Source organism: Anser brachyrhynchus (assembly GCF_964034855.1).
Source record: "Anser brachyrhynchus genome assembly, chromosome: 3".
Taxonomy (NCBI): domain Eukaryota; kingdom Metazoa; phylum Chordata; class Aves; order Anseriformes; family Anatidae; genus Anser; species Anser brachyrhynchus.
In genome coordinates, this window is record NC_137696.1 from 48,626,738 (window position 1) to 48,652,497 (window position 25,760).

At 42.8% G+C, this 25,760-nt stretch overlaps 1 protein-coding gene across 1 annotated transcript; it reads right to left on the reverse strand.

The window, feature by feature from the left end:
• Positions 1–2,018: 2,018 nt before the first annotated feature.
• LOC308192066 (uncharacterized protein C1orf198 homolog) lies at positions 2,019–25,732 on the reverse strand. The gene is made up of 4 exons (XM_080585223.1): positions 25,250–25,732; positions 16,998–17,048; positions 6,442–6,993; positions 2,019–4,486 (listed from the first exon to the last, which is right to left on the reverse strand). The coding sequence occupies exons 1-4, from the start codon at positions 25,595–25,597 to the stop codon at positions 4,430–4,432; spliced, it is 1,008 nt and encodes a 335-aa protein (XP_080441349.1). The 5' UTR covers positions 25,598–25,732; the 3' UTR covers positions 2,019–4,429.
• Between the last annotated feature and the right edge of the window lie 28 nt (positions 25,733–25,760).

Below are 25,760 nucleotides of genomic sequence, written 5' to 3' on the forward strand. Positions count from 1 at the left end.
TGGCCTGTTCAGCCTGGAGAAGAGGAGGCTGAGGGGAGACCTCATCGCAGTTTACAACTTCCTCGCGAGGGGGAGTGGAGAGGCAGGCGCTGACCTATTCTCCACAATCACCAGTGACAGGACCCACGGGAACGGTGTGAAGCTGAGGCAGGGGAGGTTTAGGCTGGACATCAGGAAGAGGTTCTTCACCGAGAGGGTGGTCGCACACTGGAACAGGCTCCCCAGGGACATAGTCACTGCACCAAACCTGTTGGGAGTTTAAGAAGCGATTGGACTGTGCACTTAGTCACATGGTCTAAAATTTTGGGTAGACCTGTGCGGTTCCAGGAGTTGGACTCGATGGTCCTTATGGGTCCCTTCCAACTTGGGATATTCTATGATTCTATGATCCCTTGGATGCTGTTCAGTGCTGCCAGGGAACTGCAGGATCCAGGCTGCAAACAGATCTCGTAATCATCTCTCACCTCACTCTGACTCCAGAGGGTGCTGCCAAGGCTCCCCTGGTGGTGGGAGGTCAGATAAAGTTCCAGATCCTCACTATGAACTACATGGTTATATTAAGTACTGAGATGTAAAGCCTACTTGTGAAAACAGGATGATAACAGATTTTCATTGTAAATGTAGAAAGAGTCCTGTTGCAAAAAATCGGGCATGCCAGGCTTACCTGCTCTGTAGAGGCTTTCACTGGCACTAATTCATAAATGTAGGACAGCAAATTCTGGGCTTGTCTCAGATATGCAGTCATGATCCTCTCACTTCTGCTGGGTTTGTACCTCACAGTAACAAGCACATACTGCTACAAGTAGGTCATGAGCAAACTTGGGCAGCGAAGTCCAGGGACCTGTCTGTGAACAACGCCTGCAGAGCTGGGTTTTGCATCTCCCGCGTGTGACTTGCAAGCCCTCTGGGGATGCTGCTGCTGAGCAGTGAACAGGACTCTGCTGCTGGGTGCCGCTTCAGCACCCACAGCGGTGACCTGGAAGCCAGCTCTGCACTGCTTGAAGCAAGCGTGCCATTGGGGTCCTCACCGACCCTCAGCAACTACGGCAGAAGTCACCAGTAACTAACCTGATCTGCAACCTACTGGTCTCAGGCAGACTGCCACAGCATTTCCTACACTGTCTTTATTCAGTTATGAGACCTGCTGACTCCAATTGCCCAGACAACCCCCAGAGGCTGTGGATTTGCCCTTATTAGAATGGATTTTTAAAAGTTAAGATGAAGCTCAAACAAGGCTGAGGTGAGCTATGTGTAAGCCAGATCCTAAATATAGTTGGAACACCACCCCTTAATTGGCTGTCCAGTGTCTCCAAACCAAATTCTTCTTCAAATGCCTTTTTAGTTGTTGATAGAAATTTAGCTCAAATATAAAACAAATTGAGCGGCTTTTCAAAATACACTTCTGTAAAAAGTGGAGGTGGGCATGCAGAAAAAGAACCATCCTTGTAGCTAAATGTTTGAGTCTCTTACGCAGCAAGTTCTCAAAGGGTAAGACAGAAGGCAGAAAGTGAGGCTACCCGGTGGCCTCTGCCAGCATCTTTTTGTGACGTGCTTTTAAAACCTGTAGGTAACCATCCACTGACAGCATAACTGTGTGAAACAGTCGATGCTATTTTTGGTCATATCCATTAAGTATAGTTTTCAGATTCCTCCTACGGTATTGCTCCAGATACTGATTTGGACTAACTGAAGATACTGGGTTTGTGTGTTAAGTTTAAAGTCCATTATAGTGAAGTTAAAATAAGTTACAGTCTTCACAGAAGTCCCAAATCTCCTGTCCCCAGCTGTCAGATAAAATGATAAAGCAAAATATTTCCCCAAACAATCTCACGTAGAAGTTTGAAAACCAGCTGCAGTGTAGAGATTTTTTTTTTTCTGATATGAAAAACTCAGTTTCTAAATTCTAGACCAGATTGCTCTTGGCTGCCTCTTAGGGAAATTCAAGCTGTACCAAACAACTCCAATGGCACTGAGGAGAGCAGGGTGTAAGCAACAAAACACAAAGCAGTACAAAAGCCTTGAATGTTCTATTTAAAGTGACTTTATTAAAACATTGTTAATATAAAATGTGACCAAGTACAATTTTCTTTTTTGTAAGAATGTTTAATAAAAACATACGAAAGAAAGAAGGAGCATCAACTCTTGTCAAAGCACAGGAAAAACCTACCAGGATAAGTAAAAAGTTCTGCAGCATGTTCTACCAGCTGGTCCCAATGTGTATTAGGGTAGAGTTAGCCAATGGAAGAGACAGACAGCCCAGGTTCTTCTTTAAGAAGCTTCAATGTAGTTGGCAGAGATTTAATGTAACGCTCCTCAACAGTAGGAGGCTTTGCTTTAAGATCTGCCCCTATCAAAGTAAGATTAGAATGCACATCTTTACATTGGATTTAAAACTTTTCAACAGCTGAATGCATAGAAAATTAGATTCAATGGTAAATGTAATATCCAGGGTTAGCATTTGTCAGCTTCGAAAAGAAGGTGCAAGTCAATAATAATTAAACACCTAAGGAGGTTTTGCTGAAGTTGTTCTAAGCTGCATTAATGCTGGATGCTTGTAAGAAATCCTAAAAAAAGGGCAGCTAAGAAAAAGCCAGCTGTAAAGCCTAGGCCAATAGAAACAATGAAAGTATTTTGTGAACTGCTGAATGCAGAGACAATATCCCGAATTACAGGAATTTGTACATCTCAGGAAGGATGTAAAGAAGCTTTCAGAATTCTATAAATAAGTCTGTGCAATGGCTTATACTCTGGCAATCTGCCCCCTCAGCTACGAAAACTTTTAAGAAAACACTTACTAGAAAAACTGGAGGTTTGGGGCTTCTATTTTTTAGGGGGTAGGAGGGCAGCATACAGCATCTTCCTTGATCACCAAGTTAAGTTTTAATGCTCTATCAGCACACAATGCTTGTTCGGAGTAGGCGGTACAGCAATTAGAGGCGAGGACTCTTCCAGTACATTTCCAACCCTTCTTGTAACAACCTCACAGCAGGCAGAAGAGAACCCTGCAGCAGCCGGTTCTGCACATGGAGCTGCCACGGGCATCCAACCAAATGCCAAACGCTAACCCACGAGAAGCCTAGCACTATTACGGTCTAGTAGATGGTGACCTTCTTACGGCTTTGGCGGGGACCCGCGAGAGCCGTTAGAGCCCCATGTTTTGCCTTCTACCCCAAACAAATGCTACGGGACTATTGCTGAGGTAAAGGGAAGGTCAGACCTTTGGCATCGGAGCAGACCACCCGTTGGTTGTGCGTAGGGGAAGTTAAGGCTTCAAGGTGAGGTAAACACAGTGAGAGTCAGTGTGTAAATCATGCTGCATTTCAGAGACAACAGACTCACGTGACAGCTAACCTTGTTCTCTACATTTAAAACACCACACAAAGATCATTCGAAAGCGCAACTGCTGAGGGCCACCTTGAGATGCCTCTTTGCACCTCGGGAACAAATGTAACACAGATGTCGAATGCTACCCACCAGGAGGAAAAAGCACCAAAGTTGATAAGTCCTTGAGACGATAAGCTGCTTAAAAAAACAAAGAAGCCTCATACAGCTATGACCTCCCACAAACATAGTGGTTTCCTGACACAAAGGTAATCCACACTCCAGCAGTTACCAATGCTGTACATCCAGCACTACTGGTAAGAGTTACGCTCTAGCAAGGAGGCAGTGAAATCATTAGGCTTGTGTTCCCTGAAGACAGTTTCTCCCAATCATAAGGTGTTGTCTTGTTTCCCTTCCACCCCCAAGTCTTTAATCCAAAGACCAGAAACACCCGTCATTTTCCCAGGTAATTTTTCTAACACTCTTCTGGTTAATTTAGCAGATTTGTAGGGTACAGACACAGTGCTTCTTTGGATCCATCATTTTGGCAATGCCTTTGCCCTCTTCAAAAGAAAAGTATTTTCAGAAAAGTGGTATAAAAGTTACTTTCAAACTAAATGAGATAAAGAAATCAATACAATTCTTCTGTATGCGTATTTTTCATACTGTTTTTGCTAGTTATCTGAACTATGGAGTTCTTTGCTTATTTGGAACCATTGCATATGCTATGCTATGCTATTACTTACAGGCCATGCTAGCAAAGTTTCAATTGAAAATAGCAACCTGTTTCTGTAGGTTCCACTTCTTGGATGTGGAGACTCTCATTTATTTCTCTTTATCGTGTATTTGGTAACTTCTCCCACCTTCTCAATACAGTGGCTACTAAAAAAATTTGACAGATTTTAAAAAATAAGTCAAAATGAAACCACACATCTATCACTGTTTAAAAAAAAAATGCATCTGGTATTACAAAAGTTTATACAAAGGCAACATTTAAGAGTTTGAAAGTTACTTCTAGAAAAAGACACAAATACTAGTAAATTAACACACAAGGAGAAAGATATTCCACTCCTTCCCAAAATTGGTTTGAACTATTTTGATGCATCTTTTACCAGTTGTCTAGAAAATCAAAGCCAGTCTTCAAGATAACATTGCTTGTACTAGTCTGCAAGAGAAAAAAAAATGAAATAAGATGTGGTTGTTAATTATGGTATTACAAACTCAGTACTTGACTGCTTATCTGCAAAAGAAAGCTTAAAATGTTGTCTGCCACTATTTCAAGTCCTTCACCTTGCTCTAGCATGCCTAAGAACCCATGCCAGAAAATGCTAGACATGAAGATACACTCACGATGGCCAAAGAGGCAACTCCAGATAAGAAAAAAATCCTTGTAGTGGTCTGCAGGCAAAATGTTATTTTCTCCCCATGGAAAAACTCATAAACATCAATTTTCAGACTAGAGTGGGAATTGCAGAGAATGAAAAAAAAAAAACCACCACAGAATGTAGGCATTACTAATTCAAATGGATTGTCTGTTACAGTGACAGACAGCTGCTTCCAGAAAACTACATGTTTTAAACCCTGTTGACAAGTTATTTTACCAAGAACGTGCTTGCTCCTGCAGCACCGCACTGCCAGCCATGACATTCAGGGCGATTCCACCTTTCAGGAAGACTGCGCAAGGGACACGTCTGAGTCTCTAGAGCCTCTTCCTAGACTATGACCTATCTTCATTTCCTCTTTCTGGAATCTCTTCCCTGTTTGGGGGAAAGAATCCAGAAAGGAAATGAAAATTCTTTCACGGATCCTTCTCTGCTACTCTGCTCACATTTTGACATGGGAGGATTGTTTCTGCACGGAGAGGAAAAACTGGCTTTTCAAACTATTCCAGTTGGCTAGAAAACATTCACAGAGGAATTAATGCTGTACAAATCATTAATTTGTAGGAAATCATGACAGAATCTTTATCTAAAATTAAAGAACTACTGCAGTCACAATTTGTGGCAAAACAGCTTCAGAAGTGTAATGCCTTAGCTCCAGGAAAAAAAATAATGACTAAACATAGGGCTCCAAGTGCTGAAGTGGCTTAAGTAATGTTCTCTCCTAAGTGCTGCCACTCACTCTGCTTTCAAGTATTTACCTCAGCCTGCATCTTTCTGACCTTACATCATCTTGTTCGGAATTTAAACAATCACCAGTGCGAAGATATGGTAAGAGAAAGCTACGTGACATGCTTGAGGTGTACAGTAATATGTCAGGCGTATGCCTGAGTGCAGTGCTACAGATCCCAAACAGGAACGCATGGCTTTGTTTCAAGAACGACTCTCCTTCTCTGCTTCAGTTTTTAGGCTTCACATCTCTTTCTTTTCTTTCCCTCACCATGTCATATCCTGTTGTTCCCTTTCTTTTCTCACAGGTCAGCATCTGCTTTTTAAATAGCTCCAACAGTCTATTGAGCTGCTTAAGGATATTTTTTGTTGTTGAGCTATTTGTTTTTCTTCAAGAAAAAGAAAAACACATTCAGAAGGCTAATTTTGGGAGCTCATTCCATTTCCATTTTGGACTTTAAGAGAAAATACTTTTGAAAGCTGCCCAGCTGCCTGGGACAAAACACTGGGAAGTGGCTGTCGGGCTACTGCTTAAAACAGCTGAGAAACAAGCTCACCATTCACTGTTACGCTGCGTGTAGCAAGAAAGTAGCCTAGATTCTAGTTTATCTACTATTCAAGTTGAGCTTTTTCCAATAAGTGTTCTGCTGTTTCAAGAAAAAATAGTTTTTTATTTTTTTTTATTTGATATAGTAAGTTCTTTACCCTAAACTGTTAGGTAGCTTGCTGTCAGTCAGCCAACGGATGCCATGTCAGTGTTTCTGTTATTATATCCAAATGATGCCCTCATCCTATGAATTTTACTCCATTAAAAAACACTTGATTGAAACAAACAATAGCAGTTAACATGTTGGTTATATAGACTTCCCTAAAGTTGCAGGATAAAAAGCCATCAAGCTTAGTTATGGCTTAATGCTTTATGGAATTCCTGATCTTCCAGAATGACCTTATTGCATTTTGATGTGTTATATTTGTTTTTCAATTTAAGGATCGTGGATACAGCAGTCCTTACCTGTCCAGGCATTTGTGGATCTGAAAGTATAGTACCATCGTTATCTTCCTTGTTTGTCCTAGAAGATGCCAGGTACTGCGGTGGGTCAGGAAGAAAGAAATCATCTAGAGAACTAGCAGGGAGTTGAGAGGGTCGAGGTTTCTCCCATTCGAGAGATACAGAAGGTAGACTGGGGGTCACGGACTTCTCTGGTTTAGTTACGCTGGGCTTCTCGGCTTTCGCCATCTCCTTTGGAGCAGACTCCTGCCTGCAAAAAGAGGGAAGGGGTTTCTCTCCTTTCTCCATCGACTTGATCTGGCTGGGCGTCAGGGACTGGAACTCAGACTTGTCTCCTTCAAACTTTGAGCGCTCTGCATTTATCTTCCAGAAAGAAGACTCCTCATCCTTTCTGGGTGCTATCAACCCATCAGAGCCAGGGGTCTTAGCAGCCTGAGAAGGTTTAGGGACTTGGACACCAGGTGCTGCTTTAAGTGGCTGCCTCTGTTCGTTTTGCAGCTGGGCACCACCTTGTTCTTGTATGGACAGAGATGCAACGCTGAACTCCATCTGACTCTGTTCAAGGTTAAAGGAAAGAAAAAAGAGTATTTCAAAGCCCTTCATAACGACAGTTTTGAACTTCTGATCTTGATGCATACAGATAACACCTCTACCAACAGCCAGGCAACTCCCGCACAGCAAAGCTAACTCATTTTCTCCATAAATGTCCATCTTTCTAGCTACGTTATAATAACTAACAGAAGACTGAAATGCAAGCAAATGTAGGAGTCCTGGACCTGCTGTAGAGGAGTCAGGCAGAGAGAAAACAATCATGTTTGCGTTACTCAGTGCCACCCAAGATAGAAGCGCATAGCTTGCATGGCTCTAAAACATTAGAATAGATGTGGATGCATCTTGAAAGCTACAGATGTTTTACATGAGAAGATTAAGCGAAAACACATGTGCTTTACAGAGCAGTTGAAAAGGCCGTCTTCCAGTAAGGTCTTCAATACGGTTGGCAACATGTTACAACTCCATCTACTTCCAAGATAAAGCATTAGATGCAACGGGTATGTGTAACAAGCAGCTTTTACAATTCTAATGCCAGAAGTACATCTCTGAAGTAAGAGAAACACCTCCAGCAGGTCCAGTTCAACACTTACTCCAGAGCTGTTTCGCTTTAACTCGCAATGAGGATGGCTGTACTCATTTCTGAGAAGTTATACAGGGTCAGGGAAGCAAGTGACCATAGTTAAGGCATGAAACAGAGCTTGCAAGAGCCACCTAAAAGTCCGCAGTACCACAAAACGTTCATTTTGCTTACTGCCACATCAGTACTCTTGATCGTCATTTGGACACTTTAGGCTAATAAAAGTTAAGCCTTATTTCACCCTGAGGAACACGCAAGTGTTCCTGTATGTAGGAATAGTGCACCACAGCAAGCACCAGAAAAGAACAATGTCATGCCTAGTATCTTGTTTGGAAAAAGGAACAAACAATGCAAAAAAAATTGCATTTACAGTTAGAGCTACACTGTTGTCATTATGGGCTTGACTAGTCTTCAAAAAGCCTAGAGGACATTTCAAATACTAGATTTTGCTGTTAGCTATTGATAATTTCAAAGTTCATTACAAATCTGTAAAGTTTTCCCAATTCTCTCTCTTTCCCGGCCTTTCCTGAATAAAATTGCAATAGCATCTGCAGACCTAAATTTAAAACAAGTCCAAACTGGTTATCATTTTTACTAGAAGTGTTTGAGACCTCTGTTATTGTACATGTTAAGTTCAGATGGACTCTAGATCTAGGACTTGCACACCTAGTATTTAGTATTCAGAAACTTCTCATCAAAGAGCAAATGTTAACCCTGCAACTGATTATTTATAAACCAAATTTGTTTTGAACTGTCAGCAGCTAGCTACGCATACATGAATCATGACTTCACTTCTGAAGTTTCTAAAGAATTAGATACCTTGGGTATTTTTCCAAGGTTATAGGCAAGGAAGCACCAGGTTGCATGCTTCCATTAGGAACATACTGTGTCATCAAATGAGGCAGAACATAAACACGCTGTGAGCAATTACAGCTCGACTGGAATCAGGTGAGTGCAAGAATACGTGAGAGTCCTTACCAAAGAGCTCAACTCCCTGCTCCACCCTCAGAAAACAGAGAGGGAAACCACAATGCTTTATTTTTTAGTTTTCTTTTCAAACCCAAAGTCATGACTTAAAGTTAAGAACAGGAGATAAATTCTGTGTTAAACCACCTATGAGTGCAATGATGCTGAAGATTATTCACAGTGACTGCCATTCCCTATATTAAATTATAGGGATTCATTTCCCTGAGGTCACTTGGCAATACTATTGAATTGAGATTTACCACCCTGAAATTAAGATGCATTAAAGACTCACAGCTGATAAAATCCAAGCTCAAAACAAAACAAACGAAAACCCACAGCACAATATAAAGCGGACCTGCGTTTACCCAATAACAAAAGAAAAACGTATTTTTTTGGGGTTGTTTTTACTGCACCTTGGAAGACTTAATTCCTACATGACAACGTACTTAAAACAGTGCTACTTTCTGTCCTTCAGCAGTAGCCTTTTCCTTCTTCTGCATAGCCTGTCCCAAGGCTTACACTAGAGATGGCACTAGCTGAGGGCCATCACAGCAGCAGTTTCAGTAAAATGGTTCCTTCCTTCCTCAGCTCAAGAGAGAGGGGGTCAGTGCCAAGAGCAGAGAGGGGCCACCCCAGCCCCACATCTACTTGATTGGTGTTGGAACCAAAATCTGGACAAAACACTGACGGAAGGCAAGCGGGGGCCTGTTAGATCAAAAATAAGAAAAAAAGCAAAACCACCAAGATGGTTTTGCCCTTCCACAGTAGCAGGATACACAAATAACGTCAGGTCTCCTGGAAAATTCTTATGTTGCGGTGCAAAAGCCACTTCCTGTGGTCATGTTGTATTTTCTCTCGCAAGGGCCCAAATGTCAGCTGAGAGCTCTGGTTTGGAAGCAGCGGGCTGCTTCTGGTGAAGAGGAGAGCGTGGCACCACAGCAGAGCTTCGGGCAGCTTTACCCTTTCCAACCCACTCGTCGATGTGTGTCTGGGAGAAGATATGCTTTTGTCTTTTAGAAGGAAGGCCTTGCAGAAGAATGAAGTTATGCTATTTTTGTATTTTCACAGGACTGTGGATGAAGCAGTCATCCCAACCCAAAACTGATTCTGGGGAATAATGTACCAAAATAAGACCACAGCTTGAGTAGCTGAAGTGTGAGATTAAATCTAACAAAAAACAGAATCTTGGTTTAAGAAAGAAAAATATCTGCTTCTCGGTTTGGACACAGCTTTTGTAATTTTGCTCTCAATTCTTGGAAATTTTCATCTTTCAAGTGGTGAAGGAAGTTTTTGAATATTCATTAAATCGGTTTTCTGTGTAGATGTTCTGTCTAATTTAAACTAAATCTACTTTATCTACATTTGAAATAAAAAAGAGCTAACCTCACCCTTCTTGGTCAGTCTCTAATACCATGTTCAGTGCACAGCTACGGGTGACCATACCTTGCAGCTTCACAAGAAAGGCCCACATGATGTTTAAGATCGCATATTTGTGTCACAGCGTGCTTTGGAAATCAAATAGTTCATAGCATGACACTTCACATGGAATAATCTGATTGAAAATACTTCTCCAAGAGTTTTCTTTACCCAACCAAAGAAGGTGAACAAGAAAAAACCACACTGATATGCTCCGAAAGCACAGGGCCTCAGCAGTCTGTGCAAGCCGCCCTGTGAGGTCAGACATATCCTTCTGCTTCCCAGGAGCTTCTGTGGGTCAGTCACAAGTTTTCTATTTTCCTTGAAACATATTATGTTTCTATTTGACTTTTAAATTTATTTAATATGTCTGAACCCCTGAGAAATGCTGGTGATGAAAGAAAATGACTAATACGTAATATCTTTCAAGTCACAAAATTGGTAATAAAACACTAAAAAAAAGGAAAAGAAACAGAGCAGCAGAAAATTTCACACAGAGATAGAGAAGACTCATCTGAGAAACACTCAATACAGAAACCTAAACCATGAGTACTACTGTGTATTCTAACAGGTAGCTAGACCCTAGAAACGTGAGTTTAGCTGGTGTTTTCCTCTCAGTTTCTTAAATCAGATCGTAAATTGGCAACTGATGGCTCAAGCAGGAGAGGGAAGGAGGCGACTGTTACTCCCCCCAAATAATTTCCTTTTTCTTTAAGTTTGTCAGTCAGAGGAACATCTTGGTGCATGTTTCTTCTTGCCCCAGCCAGACTCACGGCAGCAGCTATTCCAAAGAGAGCTGTGCTGTGCGTTTGCTCTCATGAGGCTGATGGCGCTGCGGTGAGCTGAGGCTGGGCGGTTGAGCATTTAGCAGCAGAACTGCACTTGTGGCGGTCTACCAACAGTCTTTCTGGGGAAACAAACCCAGAACATTTTGATAAGATTAGATAATCAAAAGAAAATTGACATTTAGGCACAATTTGAAATTCCAGAGATTGGTTTTCAATTTCTTTCATAGGCTTTGTATGATCTTGAATAAGCTGCGATTTTTGGACTTTAATTTCCCAACTAAGGAATAAAATAAAAACACTTCCTTTCCTACCATTTGTCCAAATTATATTTCTAGAAATTGTTCAGCTCCAAAAGTATCTCAGTAGTTTATAGACAGGTTAGTACAGTCCCAACTGCAATTTCTATGTGTTATCACGTTCAAAAAAAAAGCTATTAACAACAGTAGTATTTTCAATATTGCCTGCAAGAGCAAGTAATTCTCAATGCATGAGACAGAGAGAGAGAGAGAGAGAGAGCGAGAGAGCAGACACAAACACACAAAGTAGTATTTTGAGGCAGAGTAAACTTAGAAGTCTGTTGTTAGTGTTTTTGTGTTTTAAATCTTACCCCTCTGGTCCCAAACACCTGCAAGGAAAGGGTTAAAGTAAAGGATGCTTAGGTCTTGGATCATCTCTCTGTCCAATAGATTAAGGAGAAGCAATATTCAAAACTGTAGTTTTTAGGAATCTGTGTATCCATCTTTCCTTCTAAAGACCATGGAAAGGCATCTATCAATTTTATTTATTGGATTAAAAACATTGAGACCTAACTTCAGTATCCCTCAGGAGGGAGGGATGACCCACCAGATCATAAAACCATCTGTATATGCTCCTGGGAAACAATGTAGTCTGAAAGGGACGAACCACACACTTCAGGAACCTAATGATTTAATAACACTGTATAGAATCACGTCTCATTCCTAAGTCTATATTATAAACAAGATGACCACAAAGAACCCAGGAGCTCTTATTTTTGTTTTTAAGCAACTTATTCACTCATCAGGAATGTGTAGTATTTTACTAAACAGACACGCAAACAAAGCCAAAACAAATAGTTTTGCTTGGCAGCCTGAAAAATCTCAATCGTTGAGACAAAGACTGCAGAAATGCTGTCAAAAGCAACTTGTTTTAAGCACAGCCTGATATATGCAGAGGTAAGAAAGCAAAGATAAAAAGATGACTTTAGAAGATGACTTTGGTTTGCTGAATGGACAAAACCAGAATAAACATGGACACAAAGCAGTTGCAGTTTTTGCTTTGTTTCCTGTGCACACAGTGGGTGTTTTCAGGAGCTTTTCAGAAAGAAATCCTTAGGTCAGCAGAGACTAATGGCAAGGGCAAAAATAGAACAAAAGCAATCTAAGTAATTTTAGTCCATACCAAGAGATAATGTGGAAGACGCGCAGCACTTAGCTTCAGGGGAAATTTCATGATCTGGACACAAGTTTGTTGCTCTTACTGGTGAGCCTGAGCAAACTCAAGAGTATCAGTACCTGGTATGTGCACGGTTTTACACTCAAAAACAGCTGTCCAAAGGTTGATGCAGGTGACTGAATCCTTAGCCAAGAACAACTGGCCATGCAGATTAAAATAAACTTTGAACACAGCTACTATTATCACAGTTTATTTTTTTCTTTTGCTCAAGAATTGAAACTCAACAGTAGTCTTGCAGCGCTGTGTTGTTTTTTTTTTAATATCTGTAGTCCAGATAAAAAAGGGGAAGCAAAAACCCCAAATCTCAGGCATCACTTTTCATACCTTCCAAGAAAGTATTGCCGTTTATGCCAACTCGATAAAAATAACTGCACCAAATTATAGGTTGAAAAATGAATCTAACATCAGGCTACTAAATAAGGAGGGAAAAAATATTTTCTGCTACTTTCTTCCTATTTAAATAAATAATAAAAAATAACAGCCAGGACTTGTGTAAGTCAGGATATTGAAGACTGCCTTTTAGTTTTAGCCCTTAGATATAGGAAACACAATTTGTATAATACCATGTATTTTATAATAAGTAGTACTTTTTTATTTTCTTTCTAAATCATTGCTGGAATTAGATCACTTCCATTGAGACATAAAAAGGTGAATTCAGACACTGAGACAGCAAACAGATTACTCGAGGGGATTGAAGCTTGATACATTTTCTTTCTGTCCTTTTTTTAAGTATCACACCTTGAAGGCTTTTCTTTTCAACTAACATCTGAGGGGCTGTTGTAAGTAGAAGAGAGCTGAAGGAGGAAAAGTCAGGAGTTTTTTAAACAAACAAACAAACACACACACACATAAATGAAAACAAAACAAACAAACAAAAACCCCACAACTACAGCAAGGACTCTCTAAAGCTACCTCTACATCTACTCTAGCTGTAGCAAGACCAACAATTTTTTTCGATGAGAGTGTGTCTGTTTTAAATATCTGGAATGAAACCTATTTTAGTTAACAGCATGAATTAGAAATAGATTCCAACTTATTCCCATGCTGCTCTCTGTATTCAATGTGTTAGCTGAGGCAGCAGACTGAAATTATATTTTCTGCCCACTACTAAATTAACTAAAAAACAACAACAACAGCAAACAACACAGAAAGTTCTGAGTTCAGGAAAAGTTTCACAAATTTTATTTCCAAAACCAGGCACGATTCTTGTTTTCCATTTGTATCTTGAGGTCCGTGCCGAGTTTCACTGAATTTTTACATCAAACAGACCAAGAAACCTCAAAGCCTAAACTCAGCCAGAATGTCAGCTTTCATCTCACTTAAACCTGAAGCCATAAATAGAATGACCTAAATTCACAAACCTGGCTTTAAAAAAACATTCACAAACCTGGCTTCAGTTAAAAAAATGTAACCCACATTTCATGATGTGTTATATTCATGAGGGCTCCACCCATGAACCAAATCACTCTGTCCAACTCTGTCCCTAGCTTTAAAATGTCACTTTATTTGCAGTGCCATGAGAACATGTTGCTTTTTAAGTGATTTTCCTTTTGAGAAGTGCTACAGTTTTCCATGAAAAATATGAGATCCTTCAAATGCTGCCTAACAGCTAGCTCAAAAATTTATTGTTTCTATTTTTTAACCTGCAAACAAAGCAAAGAGGTAAGACAAGAACTTATTTGAACAAATGACTTCAAACAGCTTAAAATCCTAGAGACACTCATACGCATATTTGACATGAACAACTTAACCCTTACCTCACATTTGTGTTTAAAATGAGAGCACAGAAAATTTACTTTTGACAGAAGAGAGGTTATCGAGTCCTCCAACTGCATTCTGTCCAAAATCAAAGCAATTTAGTACACTGTTCTCATGGTAAGTGGAACAGCCATGAAATTAGGGAATTCGCAGCAGTAGCTACTGTAAGAAAAATGTGTCCATGCCTAATCAGCTGGAAGCAGCATTGTCATCACTGCAACAGCTGAGAGCAGCTCCAAAATGCAGAAAACATACCTTCCCCTCTTCCCTACTGTTCTCACTACCCTCTCAGCTGTCCTAAAATAGTTGTCCTACAGGCAACTACTGATTTCGCTACTTTATATTTTTCGTACAGTCTCAGCGTTAAAAATAAAAATCAAGCCTATCGGCTTTACTGATTTAAATCTCTATTTTCTCCTTCTCTGCAAAAGTAGACATTAAATGTCACATTCCCTTCCGTAGGTAACCCAAAGCACATTCGTACAAAGCTGCAAGAGAATGAAGGCATTCCATCATCACAGGCAATAATGTGGACAAAACAAAACAAAACAACTCTTCATGAGCAGGAGATCAGGGAAAACAATATTATAGAGAGAACAGCCCGTGCTGAGGTAGAGCTAATGAAATGGGAAGAGCCTGATAGCCTAATAACAGTGGGAGATCTGGCTCACAAGACTCTGAACACGCATCACAACATAGCAACCTTATTCAGGCTCACTCAGGCTTTTTTGCTGTTTCCCCATGCTGGACTGACGGCAAGAATATTTTCTACTCAGGCACTACCCCATGGAGAAATTGCGTTTCAGTATTCTCCTGCTGAAGTACTGGTTAGGGAAGAGATCAAAGAGTAAGCATGAAGCAAGACACCAGCCTTTAGAAGCAGGAGACGCAGCAGCTGAAGGGTTGGGCTGAAAGACTGCCACAGCATGACAAGGCACTGGGAAGAAAACAAAAGGAGGAACCCACACAAAGCAACCAACCCACACACCATGAGGCAGGACAAAATGGATTCTCTGGAGCTTTGCTCAAGGAAAAGGTCGTTCAGCTTCTCACCCTGCAGCCGAAGCACAGCTTTTATCTCCGGTCAGCAAGGAGGGAAGGGGAAAGCCAGAAGCACATCTCGATTAGCTGAGACAAATAATTATTCCTAAAGCAACCTCCCCCCACCTCATTTTTCTTCAGCAGTCACACGAGGGTTTGCATGTCATTCTGCGATCCTCCATTTGTTACAGAAAGGCAAGAAACTGGAGCATCATCCTTTACTCTGAGACACCAGGAGGACAGTAGAAATAGTCTTAAGCAGCAAGGGAAAAGCCACAGGTTGGGCTCAAAAAAGCTTCACTAAACATACAAGCATTGAAAAGACAACTGCCAGCTAAAGAGAAAACCCATCTGACCACAGGTACAGCTCACCATGGATCACTGGGCAGCGTGTTACAGGCAGCACCATCTCCAGTGCAAGTATTCAGATGTTATCAAATCGTATCAAGACAGAGCCTGGAAATATGATTACACCTGCCATGTTCCCAAGACTGAGTTTTGGGGTTTGCATCAAAAAGTACAGGAGAGACACCGTAACTGTCTCCAGCATATGATTTATTTCTCCTTATTGTCAATGAGTTCCACGCTCTTCTCACTATTCTTGACTGATTCACCCAAGCTCACACACATTACAAGCCCCTCTAGTATTTTCCTAAAAGCCTGCGGCTGCTTCTTCTAAGAGTCTTGAAAAGACAGGAGGCCTTGACTGAGCTAGCTGGCTCCCACCGCCAGAAACCCTCCTGACCCAGCTTATAACACAGTTTTAAGGCCCCTGAAGACTGGCGATGGTTTCTCTTGAACTGTAGCAGTGTCGGCTGCAGGAATCCAGGAGCCACAGCAAGTTACAGGGTAATCCACATCTGCAGAGCGCAGATGGGGTGCTAGCCAGAGGCAGTGACCTTGAGCAGGAAGGCTGACAACCTGGGTCAACTGGATTAATTTAGTGTTCACTGGCATTTCCAGGTAATTACCCTGCATTAGCCTAAGATTATATACGTAAGCTCATACATGATAACTACATATTTCAAGGGCAAAAAAAGGAAAGTGGGGGAAAAGCAGCTTTCTCTGGCAGACAGATCCAGAAAACAAAAAGTCTGAAATGTGTGATTAAATTAACATGGCCACCACACCCAGCTGAGAAAGGCAGTGAGCTGTGCTTTCCCACTAGAAACATGGTACAACTGTGTGTGTTTCCTCACACTGCAAGTTCACAAACATGGGGAAATCTGGCTCTACTTCAGCGTTATGAGAATCCCATTGTAAATAATGCTTTAACAAAATATCAGGGGCAGAGTAAAGTAAAAAATATATATATATGTGTGTGTGTGTATATATTGTATATATATTTTATATATATATATATTTTTATATATTTATATATATATATAAAACCACCACAGAAAAAAACACATTATTTTTGAAGGAGCTGCCTTTTGGAAAGAACGCAATGCTTTCAGCACAGCCCCAGGTTAACAAGTTTTACTACATTCTACTACGTAACAAAAAGATGAAGCGTAAGATAGTCTACAAGAAAACAAAAAATGAACTTCTAATGAAGTTACTAGATATATGTACCTTTCTCACCTCATTCCCTAACTACTTTAATTCCTGCCTTCTAAACTGAAATGCGGTTATGCTTACACAATAACTGATGCATGTTTTCAAGATTAAATTTTCTGTCCTCACTAAACATGGAAAATTGTTTTGAAAGTTCGCTGTGAAAAAAAAAATCAAATAATTTGGAATGAATCAGTTCTACACCTGCACTTGAAGTCAGAACATTAGTATAGAAAGTACATTTTGTGTTTTTGTTACTGTAAATCAAAGTACACCAGCCCTGTTCCATTTGAGTACGGTCACTTTACACAGCTCTCATAGAATCGAGGCGACATTGGCCTATCAAGTATCGAAATGAAGACATTACAAAAGCAGAAGGACCAGCATCAAATGACAAACCAACATTAAAGATAAAAGTGCTGCATATTCACCTTCGTTTCCCAGGAGAACGGAGCCGAGTGTTCATCTTGCCAAGTTATGTCCTGAAATAAAATTCAAGAATGTAAAAATCAGAACAGCTTTACCTGCTCAGAGAATCACACAGATAACGTTATGTTGCGCTGCTGGAAGCATAATCGCCACCACAGAACTAGCTAAAAAGTGAGAGCGCTGCTTCTACATGTCACTGATTACATTTTAAGACCGACTGAAAGCAAGTTCTCTGAGGGAAGGACTACCAATTAGTATTCCAATTTAACCTCACAATTTAACCCAAGTATATGAAGATTTAACATGGTCTAAACTTCTGGAAATGATTTCTCTATAAATCGCTTTAAAATGTATTATATCTCCAATTTTCTACTGTACATTCTCCTCGGTGGCTACTAGCAACACACAGGGACAGGATTAAGGAGAGGAGCGGGGGCCTTAGGGAAATGAAGTCCCAATTCCCCCGCTCCACAGATGGAAGAGCGAGTGTGCAAGCAGGCAGCCTCGTGGCAGCAAAACAGCTGCACGTCCATCCCTCCAAGCCACAGCTGGGTCCGGCCCTGACAAGATACAGCTTTATGCACTTTAAGAACAGTCGGTTCAAAGTATTTGGTGCTGTTCAAGCAAGAGTAAAATCCCAATCTGAATCCAAGAAGTGCCATCCTGGGAAAGTACTGTGAGGTTTCATGACTAACGGAGACTCTGGTCACGTGTAATGCTGCAAGAGAGTGGTTGGGAATTCATTAAGAGCTCCGAGTGAACTCTGCTGGTTTTGATCATTACTGTATTTCAGCTTTATTACTAAGGCCGGAATGAGTAATGGAATAAAATTCAAGAAGGTGTTATTACGAAAATAATCCCAATTCGAGAAATTCAGGTAATCTCTTCACACATAGCATGCCCTCCAGAAAGACACGCAACCCACATCAAGAAAGAAGGGGTGAAACATAAATAAATAAATAAGCACACATCGTGCACATTTTTTCACAACTTGCAATAAAATGGTTGCACTTTTAGTTCTAGTCATGGCTGAGACTTATTTGTACATTGGATGCTCGTGCTGGCCAAGGTAACGAGATGCACCCTCCACACTACGTATAACGCTGCTTTGCCGCCACAGGGGAGGAACAGGAGTCAGAAGGATGGCTGGGTGGATGGCTGGATGGATGTAAAAAGGCCTGGAGTAACCATGCATAAGGAAGGAGAGGACAGGACAAGGCCTGGAAAGCTCGTTTCACCCTTCTAAATAGAACTTGACTGTGTTTTAAGCTAACCACTGCTCAGGAATCCCCCATCTAAACATGAAAACACGGCAATCTCCAATTCTTTCTCACTTGTGAAACACAGGGTTTCTAGCAGCAAAGTGTTTGTGGTATATGACAATAATCCCTCACTCTTTTGTGAGGATATAAAAGCAAGATTCACCGGCCTACTTCTTTACTGGCCAAGATCTTAGCATCTAGGGTGAGGCTGGATGAAAATACTTTTGAAATCCAAAGAACCGGGCTGATCAGAGACCACCTGAAGGGGAAAGCCTGGGCTCTGCTGGACCAACCATTCTGACCAAGAAGGAAGTTTGACACAGGAAATTAATTGCCACAAACACAAGCGTAACACTAGGTTCTCTCATTCTAGGAAGCGGATACTCTTATTTATTACTGTTTAAGGGAAACAAAGTGAGTAAAAGTCTGTTTTTATTGTCTGTTCTATCAGTATTTGCCTTGTGCAGTGCTGCCGACCACATGGGAATGCCATAGCACTTAGGGGGGATGCCTTGCAGCAGGTGAGCTGACAAATTATTTCAAAACCATTTTAGAACTGGATCTTTCACATCTGAAACTGGCAGAGTTGTAACCCCATTTCTGAAGGATGCACGACAGGAATCACAGCCCAAGGGGGAGCACGTGTTGGAAAGAGCATTCAGTGAGCCCAGCTGCTGGATTAAGTCCAACGCACTGGAGGTAGGACTATAACCCCTGTGTCCACGTGGGGTCTGGACAAATTAGTTCTGGCCTTCAACCACAGCGCTAGAGGATACAAATGAAGTCCAACAAATTCCCACATGCTGTCACGGAGCCTCAGAGCTCCAGATGTTAACAGAGTTGTCAGTGTATTTTACCTCAGGAGTTTAAAGGAAGCTTCGTCTTCTTGTCAGAAGGCTCACAGTTCATGAGGAACTGGAGAGCAGGGGATAAAAAACTTAGTATGAGACTGATCCCAATAATAAACTGGGACAGATTATAGGTCAGCCAGCTGCACACGTATGGGTGGTTTAAATGAGCTACTATTAACTGTCAGACATTTCCAGTGGAAAACAACAAAAGGAAAACTTGTGTTGGTAACGAGGAGAGCACATTAAGCCCAAACAGCCCTTGTAAAGGACTGTGATACAGGTCCATTTCCGCAACATGCAAAGCAGCCACAAACCAGTCCTAAAGCTGGCAGCAAGGCACGGCCATGTTGTCCTGGATCCCATGGCCATGTCGTCCTGGATCCAAGATGGCCAGTTCTTTCTTTTCCTGTATTTGGGACAAGTATAGACAGCGCTGGGAGGAGATGCCTCTTCACCCAACGTTCTCTGCACATCCTCAACTCAGAGAAGATGCTGGTGCTGCTGCTGACAAAACGCTGCCTGAAGAGGGACAGGAAAGCAGCATAGGGAAGAATGAGTGAACGTACGACATTGCCATACACCAGGACAGACAACTCCCTACAGAACGGAGCGAGTCAGCTTTCCACTTACTAGAAATTGTTGTCTTCAACAACCACTGAACTTGTGGGCACAAAACTTCTATCTCCAGCTTAGGTAGACAAAACACTCCCAAAATGAGCTAACGGTATTTTGGTACTGGTTGTTTAAAGGTTCTTATCAGAGACAAGACCTAAGACTTCGCTGGGTAATTTCTAAAGATGTAAGTAGTAGACACTTGTTAGGCTGGAGGAGGTCCCTGAAAGAAAAGCACAGATTTTCTTTCTTCCACATAGGGTTCATTGTATTTCAGGCTTCACTTCCCAGCACGCTTGCACTTCGCAGCCAGTAAATCTGAAAAGCTTTGCCCTTATTGAAGAGGTCTTCCACTGGATCTGGCAGTCTATTTCATAACACATGATTCGAAGCTTCAAGGAGTTGACGTCTGTCATTACCTGAAGTGTCCTTGAAGGTAGGATTAAATAGACAGTTACCATGTTCTGTCCACTGTCACAGAAGGGAAGGAAGTCTGTGGCCTCCACCTCTTGTGCCTCAGAGGACACGCAGCGGACCAAGTGAGCAGCAGGAGAACAGCGCAGTTCTGCCGCTTCCTGTCTGATGTGCCTGATGTCTGATCACCAACTAAATCTGAGAAAGAATTTTGCTTTCTGTGCAATAAACAAGTTCTCTCATGCTTGAAGAAAATGGGAGCAAAAACATACACAATTTTAATATTCACAAAAGTAAATGGAGTGAGATGTTTTCCAAAAAAAAAATAAAAATATAGCTTTGAGGCTATTTAGCATCAGCACGGATTAGACGTGATCCATATCTGATCAGCTTTTGTTTTCAGCACACAAAGCTCTCTTCCAGAAAGAAGCCAAATAAATAAACTTTTGTTCACCAGTGTTAAAGAACCCATTTGTAAGAAAGAGGGCCTCATGCAACATATTTCATAGCTTAAAAAAAAAAAGGGGGGGGGGGGGTAGAGAGAAAGAGAGGCAAAAATCTGGTCATACGCTTGACTTCAACAACCAGCTGCAGAATATATTAAAAAGATTCATATACTATGCTGGCTACGTGTAGGCACTGTGTTGCCAAACAGCGTGAGAATTTCGAAATGGAAGACACTGGGAGAAAGATGCCAGGCTGTCTGACACAAGCATTGCTCAGAGCAGCTGACAATGACCATGCCATCCCAGAACTACCATGAAATGCGTTCCTGTGCTGGCAAATGCATCTCAGAAGCATTATCGGAACAGGACTTGCTGGTTCTTGTGGTTTAACTGCACTCAAAAATTGCACTGCGTTTTTTATTTAAAAAAAAAAAGCACAAATCTATAACAGACATTACATTAAAGCTATTGCTATGTTCAGTACTTGCTGCTTTAAGGCATTTTTAAGTAGGAGATAAAAGGGTTGATCCTTTGGCTTGGTGTCAAACTTCTTAAGGCTAAGCAACACGAACACAGCACCCACCTTCAGGTAGGTAAGTCAAGCTCCCCTATTAAAAGATGGGATGAAACGAACAAAACTCTCTTACCTGTCTATTCTCCGTATAAACTATTTAACATTTTCTAAATCACATGGCATTTTCTTCAACAAAAAGTTTAGTTATCGTTACTCCAATTCTTTGAATTGCTCAGTACCTATGGCATTTTCTTCAACAAAAAGTTTAGTTATCATTAGTCCAATATGCCTTAAAAAAATAATTAAAGATAAAAATAATCAGGCCTTGAATCTACGTGCACGTCACACTTGTGGATAAACAGGGGCAGTATGGAGAGATGGCAGAATTTGCCGTAAGCTAAATATCTAAACTGTCCTGCACTAAACTAAAGGGGGAGGATCCAATGGCATCAACTATCATCAAGTCAGATGCTTAACACAATTTGTGATGTATTTCAAAAATAACCCCTTTCTATTACATTTACATTAAATCCCAAATTCTACTTCCAGATTTCTCTCTGCTTAGTTAACCCTATTTTCTACCAGCTGGAGAAACACCAGCATTCGGAGCCTTGTTAGGGAAGATGAAGCTCTGCTTGAAGCTTGCAGCATCCAAAAGCCCTTGGCCAAAAGACGTAGACTGTCTGGACACAGGCAATGATGGTGAAGTGACAGTTTTCTGTTGTGCCCACATGCAGATAACAAGTCACTTAACCTTTAGCAAACAGGACAAAAAATCTTTCATGGGGGTGTAAATGACCCTGTTAGCCTGGAAGAGACGAAAATATATGCTTGACCTAGAGCACATGACTCTAGAAAAACAGAACCCGAGAGGCAAGAGGTGCTTTTTGCTAAGAGCAGGTGTTGGAAAACAGCAAGGTCTGTGACCCCATCACGGATATGACGCTGGTGTTCTCTGGGGCCTGTTTCAACTTGCAAGTCTTACTTGACATCGCGAAGCTGACGGTGGACACGTCAGTGGCTGCTGTTTGTAGTTAGGTGCATCATCACCATGACAGTGTGGAGCACGTAGGTAGACGTCAACCATGCTGGGTGCCACCCAGGCAAACTGTGGTGGTGAAACAGTGGAGTCAGGGAGCCCGGTTCCTGTCCTTCCATTTCTTTCATCGAGCTTTTTGTAACTTTTTAAAGTACGCTCAGTTCTTTGACAGCAGGATGGCACATTAAAAAGCAGCACATGAGATTCACAGTGCACACACATCTTCAGGTATTATGTTGGGGTCTGGCAATGCTGCAGTGAGGGTGAGGTAACGAAAGGGAAGGAGCTGTGGGACTCAGGCAGTTCCAGGCATTTGCCAGCAGCGATACATGGTGCCACAGCACTCTGGCGCTACGACACAACTGGATCAACACTACAGGATGCTGTGGTCCTGCCTGCCACCGTGCATCTATTTTCTGTCACAGCCTTCCCACGCCGGCAATGTACTGAAAGATGTTTTGGAAATGTAAGAACGCTTACATTTTGAGAGCTTGCAGTCCTGCACTAGAAGTTCAGGAAATCAGTTTGGTGTTAGAAAAGATCTATGGGAAGAGGTGGGAGGAGAAGGAGGGAACGAACCGTCCAGAAATATAATATATACCACTAAATATATCCTCTGTACCAGCTTATCAAAGTAGCCATGTGCATTAAAGTGGCAAGGAAATGCTGAGTTCTGGCTGGGTAAATCAGTATTTTCAGCATTCATCCTTGCTTTGCTTTCTCCCAAGTCCTCCAAAGAACACAAGAAGAAGATTAATATTTCATGCTTAAGCAAGCACAGGTAGATCTCTACAGATTTCAACAGTAGTTACCAGGGAAGATGAGCAATGCTTCTGTGGCCAAATGTGACACTGGTGGAGCGGGTGTCAACAAGGACATCGTTGGACCAGCACACTCACGCTGTAAGGGCTGCAATATTGATCAGTGGTTTTGGGGTATGCAGGCTACTCTCTGCTTCCTTACCTCAGGATACCGTACACCAAGAGACAGGGACAGGAGCCAGGACCAACCTAACTGCCCTCCGAGCAAGTGCTAGGTGACCGTGGTACGTGCAGCAGCTACAACTTACAGACGGCAGCAGCACGGCTCGGTAAGCTGTCAGCTCAGGAGGCAGCACGGTAACAGAGCTCCATAGGCAAAGCGTTTGCAAGCCTGGAAAGTTGACCTGTAACAGCAAGGCACTGGCCGCGGTGGCTCTGTAACAGTAGGACGCGGAGGAGCAATTACTGAGCCAGGGCAAATGTCCAAAAATCAGGTTGGATGCCAGAAGGGGAGCTGGGGGAGAGGAAGCTATCAGATGAGGAGCCAGGAAAAGCTCCAAGGCTCAATAGTGCTATTGGAAGAACTAAAATGGAAATGGAGGATGCCAAAACAAGTGGAATCTCTTTCTTCAGAAAAGCAATTTATATTAACTTCAGCTTGGAAGTCAAGGAGGAAGTCAGTTGAGGCAGATGCTTCCAAAATTAAACGCTTTGCATCAAGTATTTTGATGAGCCGCGATTTCTTTAGTTAATGGTTACAAAAACGCTAAGGACAACATTATTTGCATCATAGTGATATTCTGGGGGAAGAGGAAAAAGAAAACGACTTGCCAAATTTCAGATGGACTCTCTAGTTGTACTTTTGTTGAGCAGGAAATGATTATTTCCATATGGTACAGTACAACAACCTACTACATGCTTTCTTTCCTTCTGGATCCACATAATTCAAAGCAGAAAGCACAGGAGAGCTGCCTGAGACCGGGAAAGCTGAACGCATTCAGTTTCCACAGTCATTAACCTAAGTCCTTTCACAAGCAACTTCAAGTTTAGGTTTCCTTTAAAGACTGATTGTGCAAGCCAATTTGTCCATGTCCTTGTCTACACTCTTTCACCAGAAGTGATGGTTTATTACCAGAAAATATCTACCCAGACTTTCTGGTATCGCTGACTATATAAAACTAAACATGAGCATACATTGCCTGGCTCCAGATGCGATGTGTGTGCTGCACATTGTCCTACCTTCCCAGCACACAAGGCACAGGCAGCAGCCATCTACCACAAAGCCAGTTAGGAACCACGATGCCTCAAACACTTCTCACAAACCTTAGTGCACAAGATACCGGTGAGGTAGCTAAAAGAAGCACTGCTCAATTTAAATTGGATGATTACAAGTGCAGGAGCAGATTGCCTTGTTCTGGTAGCAGTCACCTAAGTTAATTAACAATAGGTCACTTTAAGAAATCAAATGAACAGAAGGGGAGATATTGGCTCTGTAATCATACCAAGATTTAAAAACAAAGCAAAACAAAACAAAGGAAATCTCATGCAAGGAGTAAGAGGGATACAGGATGTGAAGAGCACCGTTAGGTCTTCTCAGATAATTATTAGTCCTTCTCCACGGGAGCACACTCCGTACGGGGACCAGCTGTTCCAGACCAGGTACCCTCATACCTGTGCTCTCCTGGAGCATCTGCCACACTTTGCCATTAAACAGGTAGCTCTCAGGAACTTCAAAATCCATACTTTTTGTCATCTATCTTTCCACACCCTTGTTTTTCCTGGCACGTAACATGGAAAAGGCTACATTTTCTAAGGTGTCAAAAATACCAAGAGCTGGAATGTTTTCAGCGTTGTATTTTTAACCGCATCTAAAATTAGGCGCAAAAAGGAAGAGATTTAACTCAGGGTAAACATTCCCTGCAGGGGATCACGTCCAGAGCCAGCCCAGCCTTCGCCGGCCGGACAACTTCGGGAAGGCGCTGCCACCGACCTCCTCTCTAAGCCTTTTTTTTTTTAAATAAAATCCACTCCGGGATCGCTCCTGCTTATCTCGGACAAACTTCGGCGGGCTGCCTTTAACCAAACCCCCCCGCGTACAGCGACCACCGCACCCCGCCCTTGGGCACACGCAGCGGGCGAACAATACCGCTCCCGCCCCTCACCGGGAGCCCCCCGAAACCCGTCCCTCGGCCACCGAGGACACGAGGGGCGCCCGCCCTGCCCTCCTCAGCGGGGCTCGCCGCCCCGGCCCCTCACGGCCCCGCCATGGCGGAGCCCCCTCAGGCGGCCGCGCCCAGCGGGGGCGGGCGCGGGCGCGGGCACGGCGCGGGCCCCCCGGCCGCCGCCCGCGGGTACCTCGTCGCCGAAGCGCACCAGCTTCTGGCCCGTGTTGAGGCGGAGGCTGGGGTAGGAGGCGGGCGGCGGCGGCGGGCGGGCGGCGCCGCGGTGCGCGGCGTAGCGGGCCTGGACGTGCGGCTCCACCAGGCACTTGTCGATGATCTCGTCCTGCTGGCGGGGCGGCAGCCGCTCCCACTCGGGCCCGTAGCGCTCGCGGATCCGCTCCTTCTCCGCCATGATCTTGCGCGCCATGGGGCTCAGCGAGGAGAAGTAGCTGAAGCGCTTGCGCTCCCGCTCGTCCAGCGGCCGGTTGCCGTTCATCACCGCCGTGCGGGAGGCGGCGATCGCCGCCGCCATGGAGGCCATGGCCACCCCGCCGCCAGCCCCGCACAGCCCCGAGCCGGCCGCGCTCGCACGGCGGGAGCGGGAACCGCCTCCTCCCTTTTCTTCTCCTCCTCCTCCCTTCTCCTCCCTTCCCTTCCCTTCCCTTCCCGGCTCCGCTCCTGCAGACACCGCCTCCCCTCGCTCC

What these genes read in the sequence shown, in the direction of transcription:
- LOC308192066 (XM_080585223.1), bottom strand. Translation starts at nt 25,597, where the DNA reads ATGGCCTCCATGGCGGCGGCGATCGCCGCCTCCCGCACGGCGGTGATG. An exon ending in CGTTCTCCTGGGAAACGAAG is followed by an intron (nt 6,994 to 16,997) that starts GTGAATATGCAG and finishes AACCTTGAACAG; the next exon opens with AGTCAGATGGAGTTCAGCGT. An exon ending in ATCCACAAATGCCTGGACAG is followed by an intron (nt 4,487 to 6,441) that starts GTAAGGACTGCT and finishes TTTCTCTTGCAG; the next exon opens with ACTAGTACAAGCAATGTTAT.